Below are 15,931 nucleotides of genomic sequence, written 5' to 3'. Positions count from 1 at the left end.
CCTGTGAGATGACATTGTCAACAAACATACCATAAAGGGCTTTATGTGTTACATTTGGACCTTGTAAACATTACAGTCTCACTCAGTATTCACACGATATTGGTTCCAGGACCCCCACCCCCACCCCTTCTCCCCTGACCCCTCAGACACCAAAATCCAAGGATGCTCTAGTCCTTCATATAAAATGGTATAGTATTTGCGTATAACCTATCTTCCCATATACTTTAAATCATCTCTTGGTTACTTATAATACCTAATACAATGTAAATGCTGTGTAAAGAGTTGCCAATGCAAGACAAATTCAGTTTTTTCTTTTGGGAAATTTCTGGAATTTTTTTCCTGTATATTTTCCATCTAAGGTTGGTTCAATCCACGAATGCAGAACCCCACAGATATGAGGGCCGACTGTATTTCTCAATCTTTTTTTTTTCCACCTTGGCCCAATGTTCCTGAAAATCCCATTAATAACAGCAACTCATTACAGCAGGGGTCCCCAACCCCCCGGGGCCACGGACCGGTACCAGTCTGTGGCCTGTGAGGAACCAGGCCGCACAGCAGGAAGTGAGCGGCAGGTGAGCAAGCGAAGCTTCATCTGTATTTACAGCCAGTCCCCATGGCTCGCATTACCACCTGAGCTCCGCCCCTATTCAGATCCGCTATAGGAGTACGAACCCTACTGTGAAATGCGCATGCGGGGGATCTAGGTTACGCCCTCCCGATGAGAATCTAATCTAAAGCCTGATGATCTGAGGTGGAGCTGAGGTGGTGATGCTAGTGCTGGGGAGCGGCTGCAAATACAGATTATCATTAGCAGAGAGGTTTGACTGCACAGAGACCATAATAAATCAATTGCTTGCAGACTCATCAAAACCCTATCAGTGAGTGGCAAGTGACAAGCTGCATCTGGTGGCAGGCTTTATAGTGAGTCGATGTACTTCAATTGTACAGCTGCACCTGGTGGCAGGCTTTAAGTCAGAATCCGACACTTATTTTAGTCCGCACATGGCCCGCCCATTGTTTTATTTACCACTTCCGTCCGCGCCTCTTTCCTGCACTTTGCACTTGTCTCAGTCACAGTTTTGTTAAGCCCACAGGCTAACCCCAGCCAAAATTAGTAAAAAACAAACGTCGCTGGAGAGCTTCTTTGAAAAGGGGGAAGACCCGATGATGAGACAGCAAAAGACTCTAAGACTGCCAACAAAAAGAAAGCTGCATTTAAAAGAAAATACCAAGAATGCTACTAAAATTATGGGTTCATTGCAACAGGTGATTCACATTCTCCAAGCCCGCTTTGTATAAAATGTGGCAACCGGCTATCCAACGAAGCCATGAAACCTTCAGAACTGCTTTGCCACATGCAGACCAAGCACCCTGCATTAAAAGACAAGCCTTTGGAGTTTTGCAAAAGAAAAAAATGTGACCACGAAGAACAGAAGCAATTATTGAAGGCCACCACTTCATCAAATGTGTCTGCACTGTGAACATCATTCTCAGTGGCTAACTGCATTGCTAAAGCTAAGAAGCCCTTTACTATTGAAGAGTTGATCCTGCCTGCTGCTAAGGACATTTGTTGTGAACTTTTAGGAGAGGCTGCAGTTCAAAAGGTGGCACGTGTTCCTCTTTCAGCTAGCACCATAACTAGATGAATTGACAAAACAGCAGAGAACATTGAGGCACAATTGTTAGAGGATTAATGAGTCACCATGGTACACAATCCAGGTTGATGAGTCTACCGATGTTGACAACAAGGCAACAATGCGTGGTTTTGTTCGATATATTTTTCAGGAGGATGTACATGAGGATATGTTAAGTACACTTTTGTTGCCAACCAACACCACAGCTGCAGAACTATTCAAGTCTTTGAACGATTACATATCAGGAAAACTGAATTGGTCATTTTGTGTCGGTATATGCAGGGACAGAGCAGCTGCCACGACTGGACGGCTTTCTGGTTTCACTACTTGGGTCGAAGAGGTCACTTCTGAATGTGAGTCTATGCACTGTGTCATCCAGAGAAGTGCTGGTTAGCCGAAAAATGTCACCTGAATTTAATGTTTTACAGGATCTGATTAAAATTATCAACCACTTTAAAGCACATGCCCTTAATTCACGTCTGTTCATGAAGCTCTGTGAGGAGATGGACGCAGAGCACACACATCTTCTCTTATACACAGAAGTGAGATGGCTTTCTAAATGTAGATCACTGGCCAGAGTTTCTGAGTTACGAGAGCCGCTCCAGAGTTTTCTTTTAGAAAAACAGTCACCACTGGCAGCACATTTCAGTGACACACAGTGGGTCACAAAATTGCTTACTTGTGTGACATATTCAACCTGCTCAACGAACTCAATCTGTCATTTCAAGGGAAAACGACAACTGTGTTCAGGTTGGCAAATAAAGTGGCTGCATTCAAAGCCAAACTGTAATTATGGGGGCAACAAGTAAACACTGGGATTTTTGACGTTTCAAACATTAGCAGAGATTTTGAAAGAGACTGAACCAGGGCCTTCTTTCTCCCAGCTGGTGCATGATCACCTATCTCACCTTTCAAAAGAATCTGAGCGTTACTTCCCAACCACAAAAGACCCCCAAACTGGGAAGGAATGGATCCACGACCCATTTGTGAATAAGCCGGGTGAATCAACTTTGTCCATGCTAAAAGAGGATTGACTGCTTGAGATCGCAAATGACGGTGGCCTTAAAAGTATGTTTGAGACAACTTCAAATCTCCATATGTTCAAGGTGGGATATCCTGAGACTGCCACAAAAACACTGAAAAGCCTGCTTCCATTTCCAACATCCTATCTTTGTGAAGCAGGGTTTTCTGCAGTGACAGCAACCAAAACAAGATTACAGAGTAGAATGGACAGAAGCAACACACTTCCGGTGTCACTGTCTCCCATCACCCCCACATGGGACCATCTAGTTGCAGGAAAACAAGCTCAGGGCTCCAACTCTGCATTATTGTAAGCTGTATAATTATTTCATTATATACTACAATGTAATAATAATAGAAATAAAGTGCACATTAAATATAACGCGCTTGAAGCATCCCCAAACCATCCCCCACCCACCCTGGTCCGTGGAAAAATTGTCTTCCACGAAACTGGTCCCTGGTGCCAAAAAGGTCCAGGACTGCTGCACTACAGCATTAGTTAGTTCTCTTTCCTTTCATTTCTACTCCCCTTCCCCCTTTTACTGAGGGGAGGAAGGGACTATTTTTAAATATACCTCCCCATGTTCCTGAGATGTCACCATTCTTGAGCAGCATCTCAAGAATTGGCTGCCTCCTCTACATCTAACCATCATTGGTATGACCAGCTGCTGGCTTTGGGAGCAAAGGAAGGAAAACAAAAAAAAAGTGAGGGTTCAACTCACAAGGAGAGTGCCTGAAAAGAACTAAGAAGGGTGAATGAGTGCTGGTGTCCCAATGCCTTTCACATTCTGGAACATGGGAGCAGAAGGGAGCTAGCTATCCACATTTCATCATGAATTAAACCCTGCCATGCCAGGTACCAAAGCATGTATTGCCTCCTGATTTAATAATATTGAAAAACTACAATATAAAAGACGAAGCCCAAGAAAACAGATTACAAAGGAAACAATCCAGGAACAGAGAACTTAAAAAATAAAGTCTATGGGGCTTCCCTGGTGGCGCAGTGGTTGAGAGTCCGCCTGCCGATGCAGGGGACACGGGTTCGTGCCCCAGTCCGGGAGGATCCCGCGTGCCGCGGAGCGGCTGGGCCCGTGAGCCATGGCGGCTGAGCCTGTGCGTCCGGAGCCTGTGCTCCGCAACGGGAGAGGCCACAACAGTGAGAGGCCCACGTACCGCAAAAAGAAACCCAAAAAAACCCCCCAAAAAAATAAAATAAAATAAATAAAGTCTATGGGAATTCCCTGGCAGTCCAGTAGTTAGGACTTAGCACTTTCACTGCCAGGGCCCTGGGTTCCATCCCTGGTCAGGGAACTAAGATACAGTAAGCTGCAGCCAAAATAAAGTCTAATTAATATACATAGAAAAAAATTAAGGATATGTTGCATCCAAACATTGAAAACATGATGATGTAAAAAAGGAACAATCAGAATCCAAGAATGAGCTCCTGAAATTAAAAATGTGATTTAAAAAAATCTTTAATTGAACTGGAAAAATAAGTCAATGAAAATATCCCCAGATTATTGAGGGGCGGTGGGGGGAGGGTAAATGATCAAGGAAATGGAGAATATAAAAGAAAAGAGGGCTTCCCTGGTGGCGCAGTGGTTGAGAGTCCGCCTGCTGATGCAGGGGACATGCGTTCGTGCCCCGGTCCGGGAGGGTCCCATGTGCCGCGGAGCGGCTGGGCCCGTGAGCCATAGCCGCGGAGCCTGCGCATCCGGACCCTGTGCTCCGCAACGGGAGAGGCCACAACAGTGAGAGGCCCGCGTACCGCAAAAAAAAAAAAAAGAGGCCCTCAATAAAGAGATAATGCACAGAACCAAAAAAATTTTTTTGATCTACGTGTATATTTTCATCTCTAAAAATTAGGTCTTTGCATACTGCTCATAACATGCCTTTTTTCTTTTCTTTTTTTACAATTTAACAGTATATTTGAAACATCTTTCCATATCTAGAAATATATTTCCACAGCACCTTTTTATTTTTACTAGTTAATATTTCACATTGAGATACAATTGACATACACTATATTAGTTTCCTGTATACAATATGATTTGATATTTATATATATTGTGAAATGACAACAAAAGTCTTATAACATCAGTTAGCAGTAAGTCTAGTTAACACCAGCTCCCAGTTACAATTTTTTCTCCTGTATGAAACTTTTAAGATCTACTCAACTTTCAAATACGCAATACAGGATTACTAACTACAGTCACTATGCTGTACATTACATCCCCATAACTTTGTAACTGGAAATTTGTACCTGTTGACCCCCTTCACCCATTTTGTCCAACCCACACCCACAGCCCACAACTCCGGCAACCACCAATCTTTTCTCTGTATCTGAGCTTGGGTTTTTTGGTTGTTGTCCTGTTTTAGATTCCACATATAAGTGAGATCATACAGTATTTTTCTTTCTCTGACTTATTTTACTTAGCATAATGCCCTTAAGGTTCAGTCACCATGTTGTCACAAACTGCAAGATCTCATTCTTTTTAATGGCTGAATAATATTCCATGACACACACACATACACATCCCTACCTCATTTTCTTTATCCATTCATCCACCGATAGACACTCAGGTTGCTTCCAGGTCTTTGCTATTATAAATAATGCTGCAATGAACATGGGAGGTATATACAGTTGACCCTTGAACAAGTAGGAGGTTAGGGGCAACAACCAACACCCCACCCCCACCCCCACCCCGATGCAGAGTCAAAATCTGAGTGCTGCTATCTCTGCCTCAAAAACAAAGGAACTGATAAATGACTCACCCAAGGTCAGGAAACTGAAATAGTCTTGGATAGAAACATAATCAAATCCTAGTTCTTCTGATTCCACATACTGTGATCTCTAATCAAACACAAACTTTCCCCTCACACTTAAAGACCTGTAAAATGAAAATACAGGTACTATATTTGTGGGAAAAAAATCCACATAAAGGTGAATCCGCACACTTCAAACCTGTGTCATTCTAGGTCAACTGGGTATCTTTTCGAGTTAGTGTTTCCGTTTTCTTGAAATAAATACCCAGAAATGGAAATGCTGGATCATATGGTAGTCCTATTTTTAATTTTTTGAGGAACCACCATACTGTTTTTCATAGTGGCTGCACCAATTTACATTCCTACCAACAGTGCCCAAGGATTCCTTTTCTCTACATCCTCACCAACACTTGTCATTTCTTGTCTTTTCGGTAAGAGCCAATCTAACAGGTGTGAGGGAATATTATTTTTTAAATAATAATAAAAGAAAATTTCCCAAGGTTGAAAGGAGACAAAAATCTTCAAAATGATAGGACTTTCAAAGTACTGATTTTCAAAAACCCTAAATTTGCATGAAATTGCATAACACTGAAAACAGAAGACTCAATAAGCTTCTGAAAAGAAAAATCAAGTTACCTATAGAAGAATGAAAAGCAGAATTAGAGTTAAGATTCTAGAAGATAATGGACTGCCTCAAAATTGTGAAGAAAAATAAAGTTCAAACTAGAATCCCAATGAACCAAACTAAATTTGAAAAAAATGAAGGCATATAAAATAAATGTTAAGATCTTAAACCAAGATTTGAGGATTTGGCTCTAGTAAAGTGAGGAAATATCCCCCAAGAAAGAAAAAACATGGGATGCAGGAAACAGTGCACCCAACCCAAGAGAGCAACAGAGAGAATCCCCACAATGGCAGCCATGAAAAAAATCTAGAGCACAACTAGTCTGGACCAGAAAAAGAAAAAGAAAGAAAAAAAAAAAGGTTCTAAAGAGTGGTGTTTGAGGAAAAAGGAAGATTAACAAACTAGACAGTTTAAGACAGTTTAAGACACCAGAAAAATTTACAGATAAGACAAAGGCAGAGAAAACATGAAAAAGTGTTAGAAATTTAAGGGAAAAAAGTGTTACAAGAAAGGAACTGTAATCATGGTTCTATCCAGCACAGCAGACGATAATATTTACTTGGTCAAGATCATATAAAAGCTGCTTATTAATCTTCAACCTTTAGAATCAACTATAAACAAGACAGATAATTATAGCTAAGAAGAGAATATTAAATGTTATCAAAATTTAAAACAGAAAAGCAATGTGAAAATGACAAAAATTGAGCAGTGGAAGGAGGAAGAGAAACCAAGGCAAAGGAAGGGAGTTTAATAATACTTGCCTTACGAGGTGGAGGAATAAAGTCCAAAACTGATGGGATATGAAAAAAGGTTTAAGTTTAAAGTTAAGGAACTAACCAGTAGAGAACCCAAAAACTGGAAAGGGGAAAAGAAAAGAAATGTAGGGCATAAGTTAACTGAATCTTTATCACAGCATAATCTTTATGTCTTTATACAGCAAAATGTCTAAAGTGAGTAAATCAAATAGTAGTATACGGGTTTCCCTGGTGGCGCAGTGGTTGAGCGTCCGCCTGCCGATGCAGGGGACACGGGTTCGTGACCCGGTCCGGGAAGATCCCATATGCCGCGGAGCGGCTGGGCCCGTGAGCCGTTGGCTGCTGAGCCTGCGCGTCCGGAGCCTGTGCTCCGCAACGGGAGAGGCGACAAGGCCCGCGTACCGCAAAAAAAAAAAAATAGTAGTATAAAAGTATCACTTAGCATTATGGAGACAATGAGCAGAACAAAGGAATATAACACTTAAAAATAAAATAATTCCCTCTCAAAGCAGGACTCAGGAGGCCTAAAGACTGTAGCTGTTCATTTAAATCCTTCTGTTTCTATACTCTGATATTTTTAGTCAACTACATGCATTACCCCACTAAAGGAAATTTTTAAGTGTTTAGCATAAGTGAAAAATATGCTTAAAAAGAAGGCAATGAGACTAAAAAAGGCATTTTTGGTAGCTGAGTGATACAGATTACTTTTTAAAGTTTTTTAATATTTAAATTTTCTACAATGAGTGCATCATATATATATCTTTATTAATAAAAGTTTAAATGAGAGCTGAAGTTGAAACTATTTTTTCAGAGCTTGGCTACATAAAGGAGAGAGGGCTACAAACATCTGGATAAGGATACAAGGTTAAGGTGAATGGCTTTTTCTGTTTTTAAGTATGAAAAGTCTTGACCATGTTTCTAATATGAAAGGAGGATATCAAAAGATAACTGAAAACACAAGTCAGAGAAATTGAATCTTTAAGGGAAAGACTAGTCTTGAATCAAAGAAGGTACATTTCTTTTCATGTCAGTTTGGAAACATTTATAGTTAAGTTGGTAGATGTGAAGATAGGAAGTTGAAGCAGTTCATGGTGGGTTTTTTTGTTGTTGTTTTTAACATCTTTATTGGAGTATAATTGCTTTACAATGTTGTGTTAGTTTCTGCTGCATAACAAAGTTAATCAGCTGTATGTATACATATATCACCATATCCCCTCCCTCTTGCGTCTCCCTCCCACCCTCACTATCCCACCCCTCTAGGTGGTCACAAAGCATGGAGCTGATCTCCCTGTGCTGGTCTCCCTGTGTTATGCAGCTGCTTCCCACTAGCTATCTATTTTACACTTGGTAGTGTATATAGGTCAATGCTACTCTCTCACTTTGTCCCAGCTTACCCTTCCCCCTCCCCGTGTCCTCAAGTCCATTCTCTACGTCTGCATCTTTATTCCTGTCCTGAAGTAGTTCATGTTTGAGAGCCTCAAATTTTTCCCAAGAAGAGACAAAAATCTGCTTAAGGAGAGAAGCCAGGAATGCTAAACACCCTGCAATGCATAAAACCACCCTAACTCCCTAAAGAAAGAGTAGACTGAAGAAGCAGGTCTCCAGGTATGGTACCTGGGGATCTATGAGCTCTACAAAGTCCTAGCTAGTTTCAAAATAATATTAAGACATTATGTGCCTTTTTCACTCATTCTCCCAGAACTGTAGAGTGGAATTTTCCAGGGACTAAATGATATGTGATGATTTCACTCTTAAGATTAATGGGGTGTGCACATATGTATTCTCATTTTTTAATTCTTGGGGTCCTCAAGAATTAAGACTGTAAAGGGGTCCTAAGACCAAAAAATTTGAGAATCACTGCACTAGTGAATTCTGTAAGGCTATTCTAAATTTTTAATTTTTGCAAATAACCACTTTTTGTTTGTTCCTCTCTAATGAACAGCAATAAAACTCTTGAAACAAAAAAACTGAAAAACATCATATTCTGCAGGCTGTTTTTGAAAAAGAAAAATCTAAGAGATGAATTTAGACATAAAGTGGAAAAGACTGAAAAAATAGAAAAGAGGACATTCAGGAGAAACTTAACTTGGGGAAGGATTCTATCCCCCTCGACAATTCTCATCAACCTAAAGGAAAAAGAGTGCCCATTGTTTTCATTATAATCTAGAAACTTATTTTAGTTTCAGAAAGTTCCTAGAAGGTCATTTACTTCCTAGCTAATGAAAAAAAAAAATCCCTCCTTATAATATCCCTAAATAAGATGATCATCTAGCCTCTGTTTAAACGCTTCCCTGAAAGGAGAATTCTCTATCTCACAACACCTAAATGCAATATTATAAAACATTTAACAGGTTCACAAGGTTCCCAGACTACAAAGTTCCATTAACTACTTTATTAACCACTTATTTAAAAGATTTTAAATGAGTGTGATGGAAACACTACTAAAATATTTTTCTTTTTCATTTCAAGTATGAAAAACATGCCTATTATTAGTCTTTCCTTTGTATAGCTCTTAGTAATGTTTTAATAAGTGGTAAGTTTCTAAACTTGACCCTAGAACAAAATTTAGTACTTCTTAACCCTGGCTGCAAAACAAAATCAAGTGGGAAAAAATTTTAAACACAAACGTATATAAAAGCCTGTACCAAATCTCTCAAATCAGAATCTCTAGGGTATGAGTTCTAAGAAACTGGTCTTGTTTGTTTTGGTTTTTCGGTTTTTTATTGATAGCTCTATGGGTGCTTATCTTAGATCAATTAGATCTATCAGCACTGGTCATACCAAAACACCAAGGGCCAGTATTTTCAAATGCTAACAAAATATGGTTTTAAAAAATTCAACATCTGGTTCAGTAACACTTCTAAATATACTCAACAGCGTACATGGCAGTTTAGTTAACATGTCTGAAGTCATAATTATGAACAGGGCAAAATAATTTATTCATTCAGTATTAGACATACTCATCATCTGGAGAGGAAAGTTGTAGAAGATGTTTTTAGTGCATAGGTTTCATCACAGGTATACCTGATTCTCTTGTTCTATACAACAACTCTTCTGGGAAAAGATTCTGGAAAATAATACTAACCAATTACACTGCACCTAGAGTTTATAAAGTGCTTTCTCCTTTATTTTCCTTCTTGACCCTCCCAACAATCCTGTGAGTAACACATGTGGGTAACATCCCCATTTTACAGGTAAAGAAACTAAAACTGCTGCGGATCTAGCAGATTAAACAAAGACCCCAATCTTCTGAGTATACATTCAGTACTTTCCAGTAGACACCTGTGTCTTTCCACTCCACCCCCCACTACAACTTAAAAAAATTGTGGGAGCTTTTCCTGCAATGTAAACTTCACTAGTAAGGGTAGAGAAAAACAAACGCGCATCTTTAGTTTGTTTTTAGAACCTGACTGACCGAAACCAAACCAATTTGACCTGTTCTTGCTACGCCTGCTTTGGTCCACTTTTGTCCCCCTAACTTTTATTTTTTAATCAATCATTTTAGTTTGTGATAATTGTAGATTTATATGCAGTTGTAAGAAATAATAAATTCCATGTAACTCTTACCAAGTGGAAGCATCTTTGATGTAGCATTTTATACTACAGAATAATATCACAACCAAAAATATTTGATACCAATATTTCCATCATCACAAGGATCCCTCACATTGCCCTGTGCCCTTAATTTTTAAATCCTCATCTTAGGCAACATTTGGAAGTAAATACTCATTAAGTCCCTACTCAGTTTTATCCATTCAAAATAAGAGAACTGTCTTCATAAGCCATTAAAAAAAACCTCATGTTACACAAAGTACTGGTTAGGACTGTCACCACATAATGTAAGATTCTTAAGCCACTACTACAATATCCTTTGCATAATGGGATTTTTCAAGCTAAGACTGCAGTTCTAGTTTCATGAAACAAAAATTTTAACAGATATGCATACTGAATGATTCCATTACATAAAGTTCTATTCAAAATTAAAGTGAACAGTAATTAGGGAGAGGGAAGACTGAGAAAGGCTACATGTGAGCTTCCTAGAGAGAAGTATTCTACACCATGATAGGCTTATGAGAAACACAGTTATATCCATTTTTCAGAACCGTACTGGAGGGCTTCCCTGGTGGCGCAGTGGTTGAGAGTCCACCTGCCGATGAAGGGGACACGGGTTCGTGCCCCGGTCTGGGAAGATCCCACATGCCCCGGAGCGGCTGGGCCCGTGAGCCATGGCCGCTGAGCCTGCGCGTCCGGAGCCTGTGCTCCGCAACGGGAGAGGCCACAGCAGTGAGAGGCCCGCGTACCGCAAAAAAAAAAAAAAAAAAGTACTGGAATTAGGCAATGATTTCTTAGATATGACATCAAAAACACAAGCAAAAAAAGAAAAAGGGATAAATTAAACTTCATCAAAATTAAAAACTTCTGTGCTTCAAAGGACATCATCCGCCAAAAAAAAAAAAACAAAAAAAAAAAACGGGGGCTTCCCTGGTGGCGCAGTGGTTGAGAGTCCGCCTGCTGATGCAGGGGACACGGGTTTGTGCCCCGGTCTGGGAGGATCCCACATGCCGCGGAGCGGCTGCGCCCATGGGCCACGGCCGCTGAGCCTGCGCGTCCGGAGCCTGTGCTCCGCAACGGGAGAGGCCACAGTGAGAGGCCCGCGTACTGCAAAAAAAAAAAAAAAAACAAAGGACACCATCAAGTGAAAAGACAATCCACAGGAGAAAATAATTGCACATCATACATCTGATGAGGGACTTGTATCCAAAATATACAAAGAATGCTTACAACTCTCAGTAAAAAGAGAAATAATCCAATTTTTTTTTAAATAGGCAAAGGACCTGAATAGACAGTTCTTCAAAGAAGGTATACAACAGGCCAATAACTACAAAACATGCTCAACAACATTACCCATCGGGGTAATGTAAATCAAAACCACCAGGAGATACCACTGCACACCCACTAGGATGATTATGATCAAAAAGAAAGACAAGTACACGCAAGGATGTGGAGAAACTGTAACCCTCATAGTTGCTGGTGAGGCTGTAAAAGGGTGCAGGGTCTTTGGAAAATGGCTTGACATTTCCTCAAAACGTTAAACACAGAGGTATCACCTGACCCAGCAATTGCACTCCTAGCTACATACCCAAGAGAAATGGAAGCACGTGTCCATACAAACCCTGTACATGTTATGTTTATGGTAGCATTATTCATAATAGCCAAAAAGTGGGGAAAAAACAATGTCAATCAACTGATGAATGAATAAACAAAATGTAGTATGTACATACAATGAAATCTATTTTAGCCATAAAAAGGAAGTACTGATATGTGCTACAACATGGATATACTCTGAAAACATTACGCTAGGTGAAAGAAGCCACACACAAAAGGCCACAAAAATGTATGAGTCCATTCATATGAAATGTCCAAGACAGACAAAATATAAACACAAAAAGTAGATTAGTGGTTAGCCCAGGTAGGGAGGAATGGAGAGTGACTACTAATGGATACAGACTTTCATTCTGGAGTAATAAAATGCTCTGAAATTAGATAATGGTGACGGTTGTGCAACTCTGAATATACTAAAAATCACTGAATTATAACTTAAAAGGGTATATACATGTGAGTTATGTATATATAAATATAATACATGCATTATATCTCAAACTATTATTAAAAGCGTAGAGTTAAGATCTTCAAGATGTGTAAATTTTCCCTCAAAAAACTTTAAAAAATAATAAAAACAAAGGAGTGGGGGGGGTAGAAGTACAGATGAAACAAGCATGGATACAAAACAGTTCATTATACTTCTATTCACTTTGTATGTGTTTGAAATTTTTTGAGTAAAAATAACAAAATAAATTTTTTAAAATAACAAGGTAAACTAATTTTCCTAAAATCCATTTTTGTTGTTTTTGACACAGGAAAAAGAAACTTACATCTTAAAAAGACCAGAGACATTGATAACTTCATTATTCTTTTGCAATGTTATATGAAAACAGAGAAATGACAGAAGACGTGATGCGTGGCAAAAATGAAGATTACTTCATCTTAAAAATGTACAAAGAGAATTTGACTCTCCCTAGTTCAAAGACAGTTCTGAATCTCCTTAGTTCAAAGACAGTTCCTTAGTTCCTGTGGTTTCCATGGCTGATGGGTGTGACAATGCCTAATAAATGGATGCAATACTGTGCTGTCCAATACAGCAGCCACATATGGCCTTTTAAATTTTAGTTTTAATGAAATAAATTAAATTATAAATTCAATTATCAGCCTCACCAGTTACATTTCTAGTGTTCAACACCACATTGGCCTATGGCTATCATACTGGATACAGCAGATATAGATAACTGCCATGATTGCAGAAAGTTCTATTGGACAACACTACTCGAATACATAAAAAACATCCAAAGAGAAACTACCATATTCCAATTTAGGATTGCTATACTGTATTTTGCTGCAAGAAACAAATCTTGAAGAACATGGGAAACAAAGCATAAAAATATCAACCAAGGAGTATCATTCACGGAAGTTTAGACTAACTAAAGCTGCAATTAAATTTTACTTTCAGAACCACCAGTCTACAGATGTTGGCCATGGCAACTGCTCAGAGGCAAATTTCCCCATCTGTTAAAATAGATTATCACTATACTGCCAGTTTCCTAAAGTCAGATGTAAAGATTATGCTGAAATACAAATAAAGCAAATTATCCTTTCAGTCAAAGATCTAATGAAAAGGTATATTTATAATCCATGACATCAAAGAACTTATGACCCACAGCAAAATACAAAGGATAAAATTCCTTTCCTAACTGAGCTTTGAGGTAACAGGCATAATTAAAAGCATAATTAAATATATTTTGTTTCATCTAGAAAAAAAGTTTAACCAGATGATTTCTATACTTCTAGTTCTAAAATTGTGTGTGCATTTCATCATGATAGGTATAGATTTCCGTTAATGCCCATTGACATGAATATGCAGTTATCAGGAAACAGGTGCACTCTTAATTCAAATACTTCAGAATATTTTTAGCACTTAAAAAAATGAAGGCGAGCAAATTTAAAATATGAATTCAAATAGATTTTTATATTAGGAACCTAAAAAAAAAAGTTTCACCTTGTATTCCCTTTGCAAGCTATCACTACAAATGCTTGGAGTGTGAATAACATTCCAAATATCAAGAACAGAAAAGACATTTAAAATCAGCTCTTTCCTTGCCAAAACTACTGGGCACTTACAGCTGTTCGTCAAAATGGCTCCATTTAAAGCATTTCAAACCTCTGAAAAGGTCACTCAATAATTTAAGTACATTTTATTTTACCCACATTAAATACTTTTAAATTCACTGTCTTTGCAATCCACTGCTCAAAAAAGAAATTCTCAAGGGAGAATGAAAACATGGAAATTGAAACCAGCCTATAGGCAAAGTGTACAGAAGGGTCACCTGGAATCAATATGAAGGAGAAAGTTACTACTACCGGAGCATCTGGAGTCAAATTAAATCAGGCACTATTTACATATTTCTAGTTCTATACTGACCTCACATGGTGCTTTCTTACGTTATACACAGGTCTACCTAGGTTTATATATTTGAATTAGTAAATGGGTTCTATCTTTAACCAAAGTTAAATGTTTTAAAGAATAGAATAGCATTCCATATCCCTTTACCCATTGTTCAGGAACCCTCACAGTTCGTCAAATCACCCCGATAAATCCATCTGTTCCCTCTAGCTGCTTCCAAAGAAAAATTCTAGCAACCAAGGACGCCAGACTGTAAAACACATAGTTAAGAGTTCTGGCACTACTAAAACATGTTAAGAAATCTTGGCAAATTAGTTAAAATCCCTTCAACCGTAAGTACCTCAGTTGTAAAAATGAATACAATAATACAAATCCACATCCAAGCAGGCATACGAGTTAGATTTAATTAAACAGAAAACTGTCTCAAATTTTTGGTGGGCTCCGAATATAAGGTACCTCTCCCCCATCTCACACTTTCCCTTCCACTTCTTCCCCTTAAGCTTTCAGGGTTTGCTCTCACGTTCTACTTAGTGTTCCCCTTATCCTCCTACTCCATCCTGCCCTTCTACTCTACCCCCATACTCCAATTCCATACAATTCCACCACCCTCCCGTTTCATGCTGCTACTTCCCTTTGCGGCCCCTAAGGTCCCAGGCAACCCCTGCACTCTGGTCCCCCTCATCTCCCTCAGTCCCCATTTCCTCACGGCTCCTCCCCTCGGTTCCCCACCCCCTCATCACCAGGTTCATCCTGCCCCTCCAACCGTCTCCCGCCCCCAGGTTCCTTCCTGCCCCTCCAAACACAGCTTCCCCGTCTCAACGTTTCATCTTGTTCCTCCAACCGACTTCCCCAACGCCCTGCTCGCTCCTTTAGTCCCTATTTTCTCCAACACCCAACTGACTGCCCCTTTCCATCCATTCTTTTCAACATATACATATATGCAAGGCACCCCCATACGTACACTGGAGCCCCCACCCCCACCTCGAGCCTCCATCTTTCCCTTTTATACTTGCTTCCTTTCTTCCTCCTCCCCACCCCCTCCACCTCCTCCGGAAGAGCCTGGTTCCCAGGCCAAGGTCTCTCACCTCATTCGGTCACTTCAGTGGTGCCAACCGCTTCATACAGGAAAAAACAACCAATCACGACCCCGTGGGCGCTTCCCCTGCGAGTCCGAGCACTTACCGGGCACCCGCCCCACCAGGCACCCCGCACATACACACGCACAAACCGAGGACCTGGGGACGAAGGTTGGGGGGGGAGAGAGTGAGCGTTCTTACACCGGCCTCAAACACAGCCCACTTCACTACAACCCTTCGCCATTTTGGTTTCCCGCGGACTGCCGGTGCATTCTGGGAGCGCAGAGAGACTCCGGGACCGAATGGCAGCTCTCCAGAGCCGCGAGGGGGCGGAGACTGTGTGGTAAGCGCGGAAGAACACCGTGCCCTGCGTCCGCGGCCGGGGCTGAACAAAGAAGGACTCTTTAACTTTGCGGCGGGGCTAAGTCCTTCCGCCGCCGGCGCTAACACAATAGTGAACGCTGAGCTTGGGACGCTACGCTGTCCTGCTGCTGTTTGTGTTGCAGAGGGAACATTATGTCCAACTTTCACGCTGCATG

At 40.2% G+C, this 15,931-nt stretch overlaps 1 protein-coding gene across 3 annotated transcripts in view; it reads right to left on the bottom strand.

Annotated features, from left to right (window-relative positions):
* The window catches only part of MTF2 (metal response element binding transcription factor 2), an 83,125-nt gene extending 67,430 nt beyond the window's left edge, over positions 1 to 15,695 (bottom strand). The window contains exon 1 of one of the 3 annotated variants that reach the window (XM_065898179.1): positions 15,402 to 15,695. In XM_065898179.1, coding sequence (XP_065754251.1) covers positions 15,402 to 15,406 — 5 coding nt within the window. In that variant the 5' untranslated portion in view covers positions 15,407 to 15,695. Of the gene's footprint in view, positions 1 to 14,656; positions 14,820 to 15,401 lie in introns of those variants that run through there. The other 2 variants (XM_065898181.1, XM_065898180.1) reach the window with 2 other exon arrangements.
* Positions 15,696 to 15,931: the final 236 nt, after the last annotated feature.

This window comes from Phocoena phocoena, chromosome 1, assembly GCF_963924675.1.
Source record: "Phocoena phocoena chromosome 1, mPhoPho1.1, whole genome shotgun sequence".
NCBI classification, from domain to species: Eukaryota; Metazoa; Chordata; class Mammalia; order Artiodactyla; family Phocoenidae; genus Phocoena; species Phocoena phocoena.
This window is presented reverse-complemented; position numbering and strand designations above follow the sequence as displayed.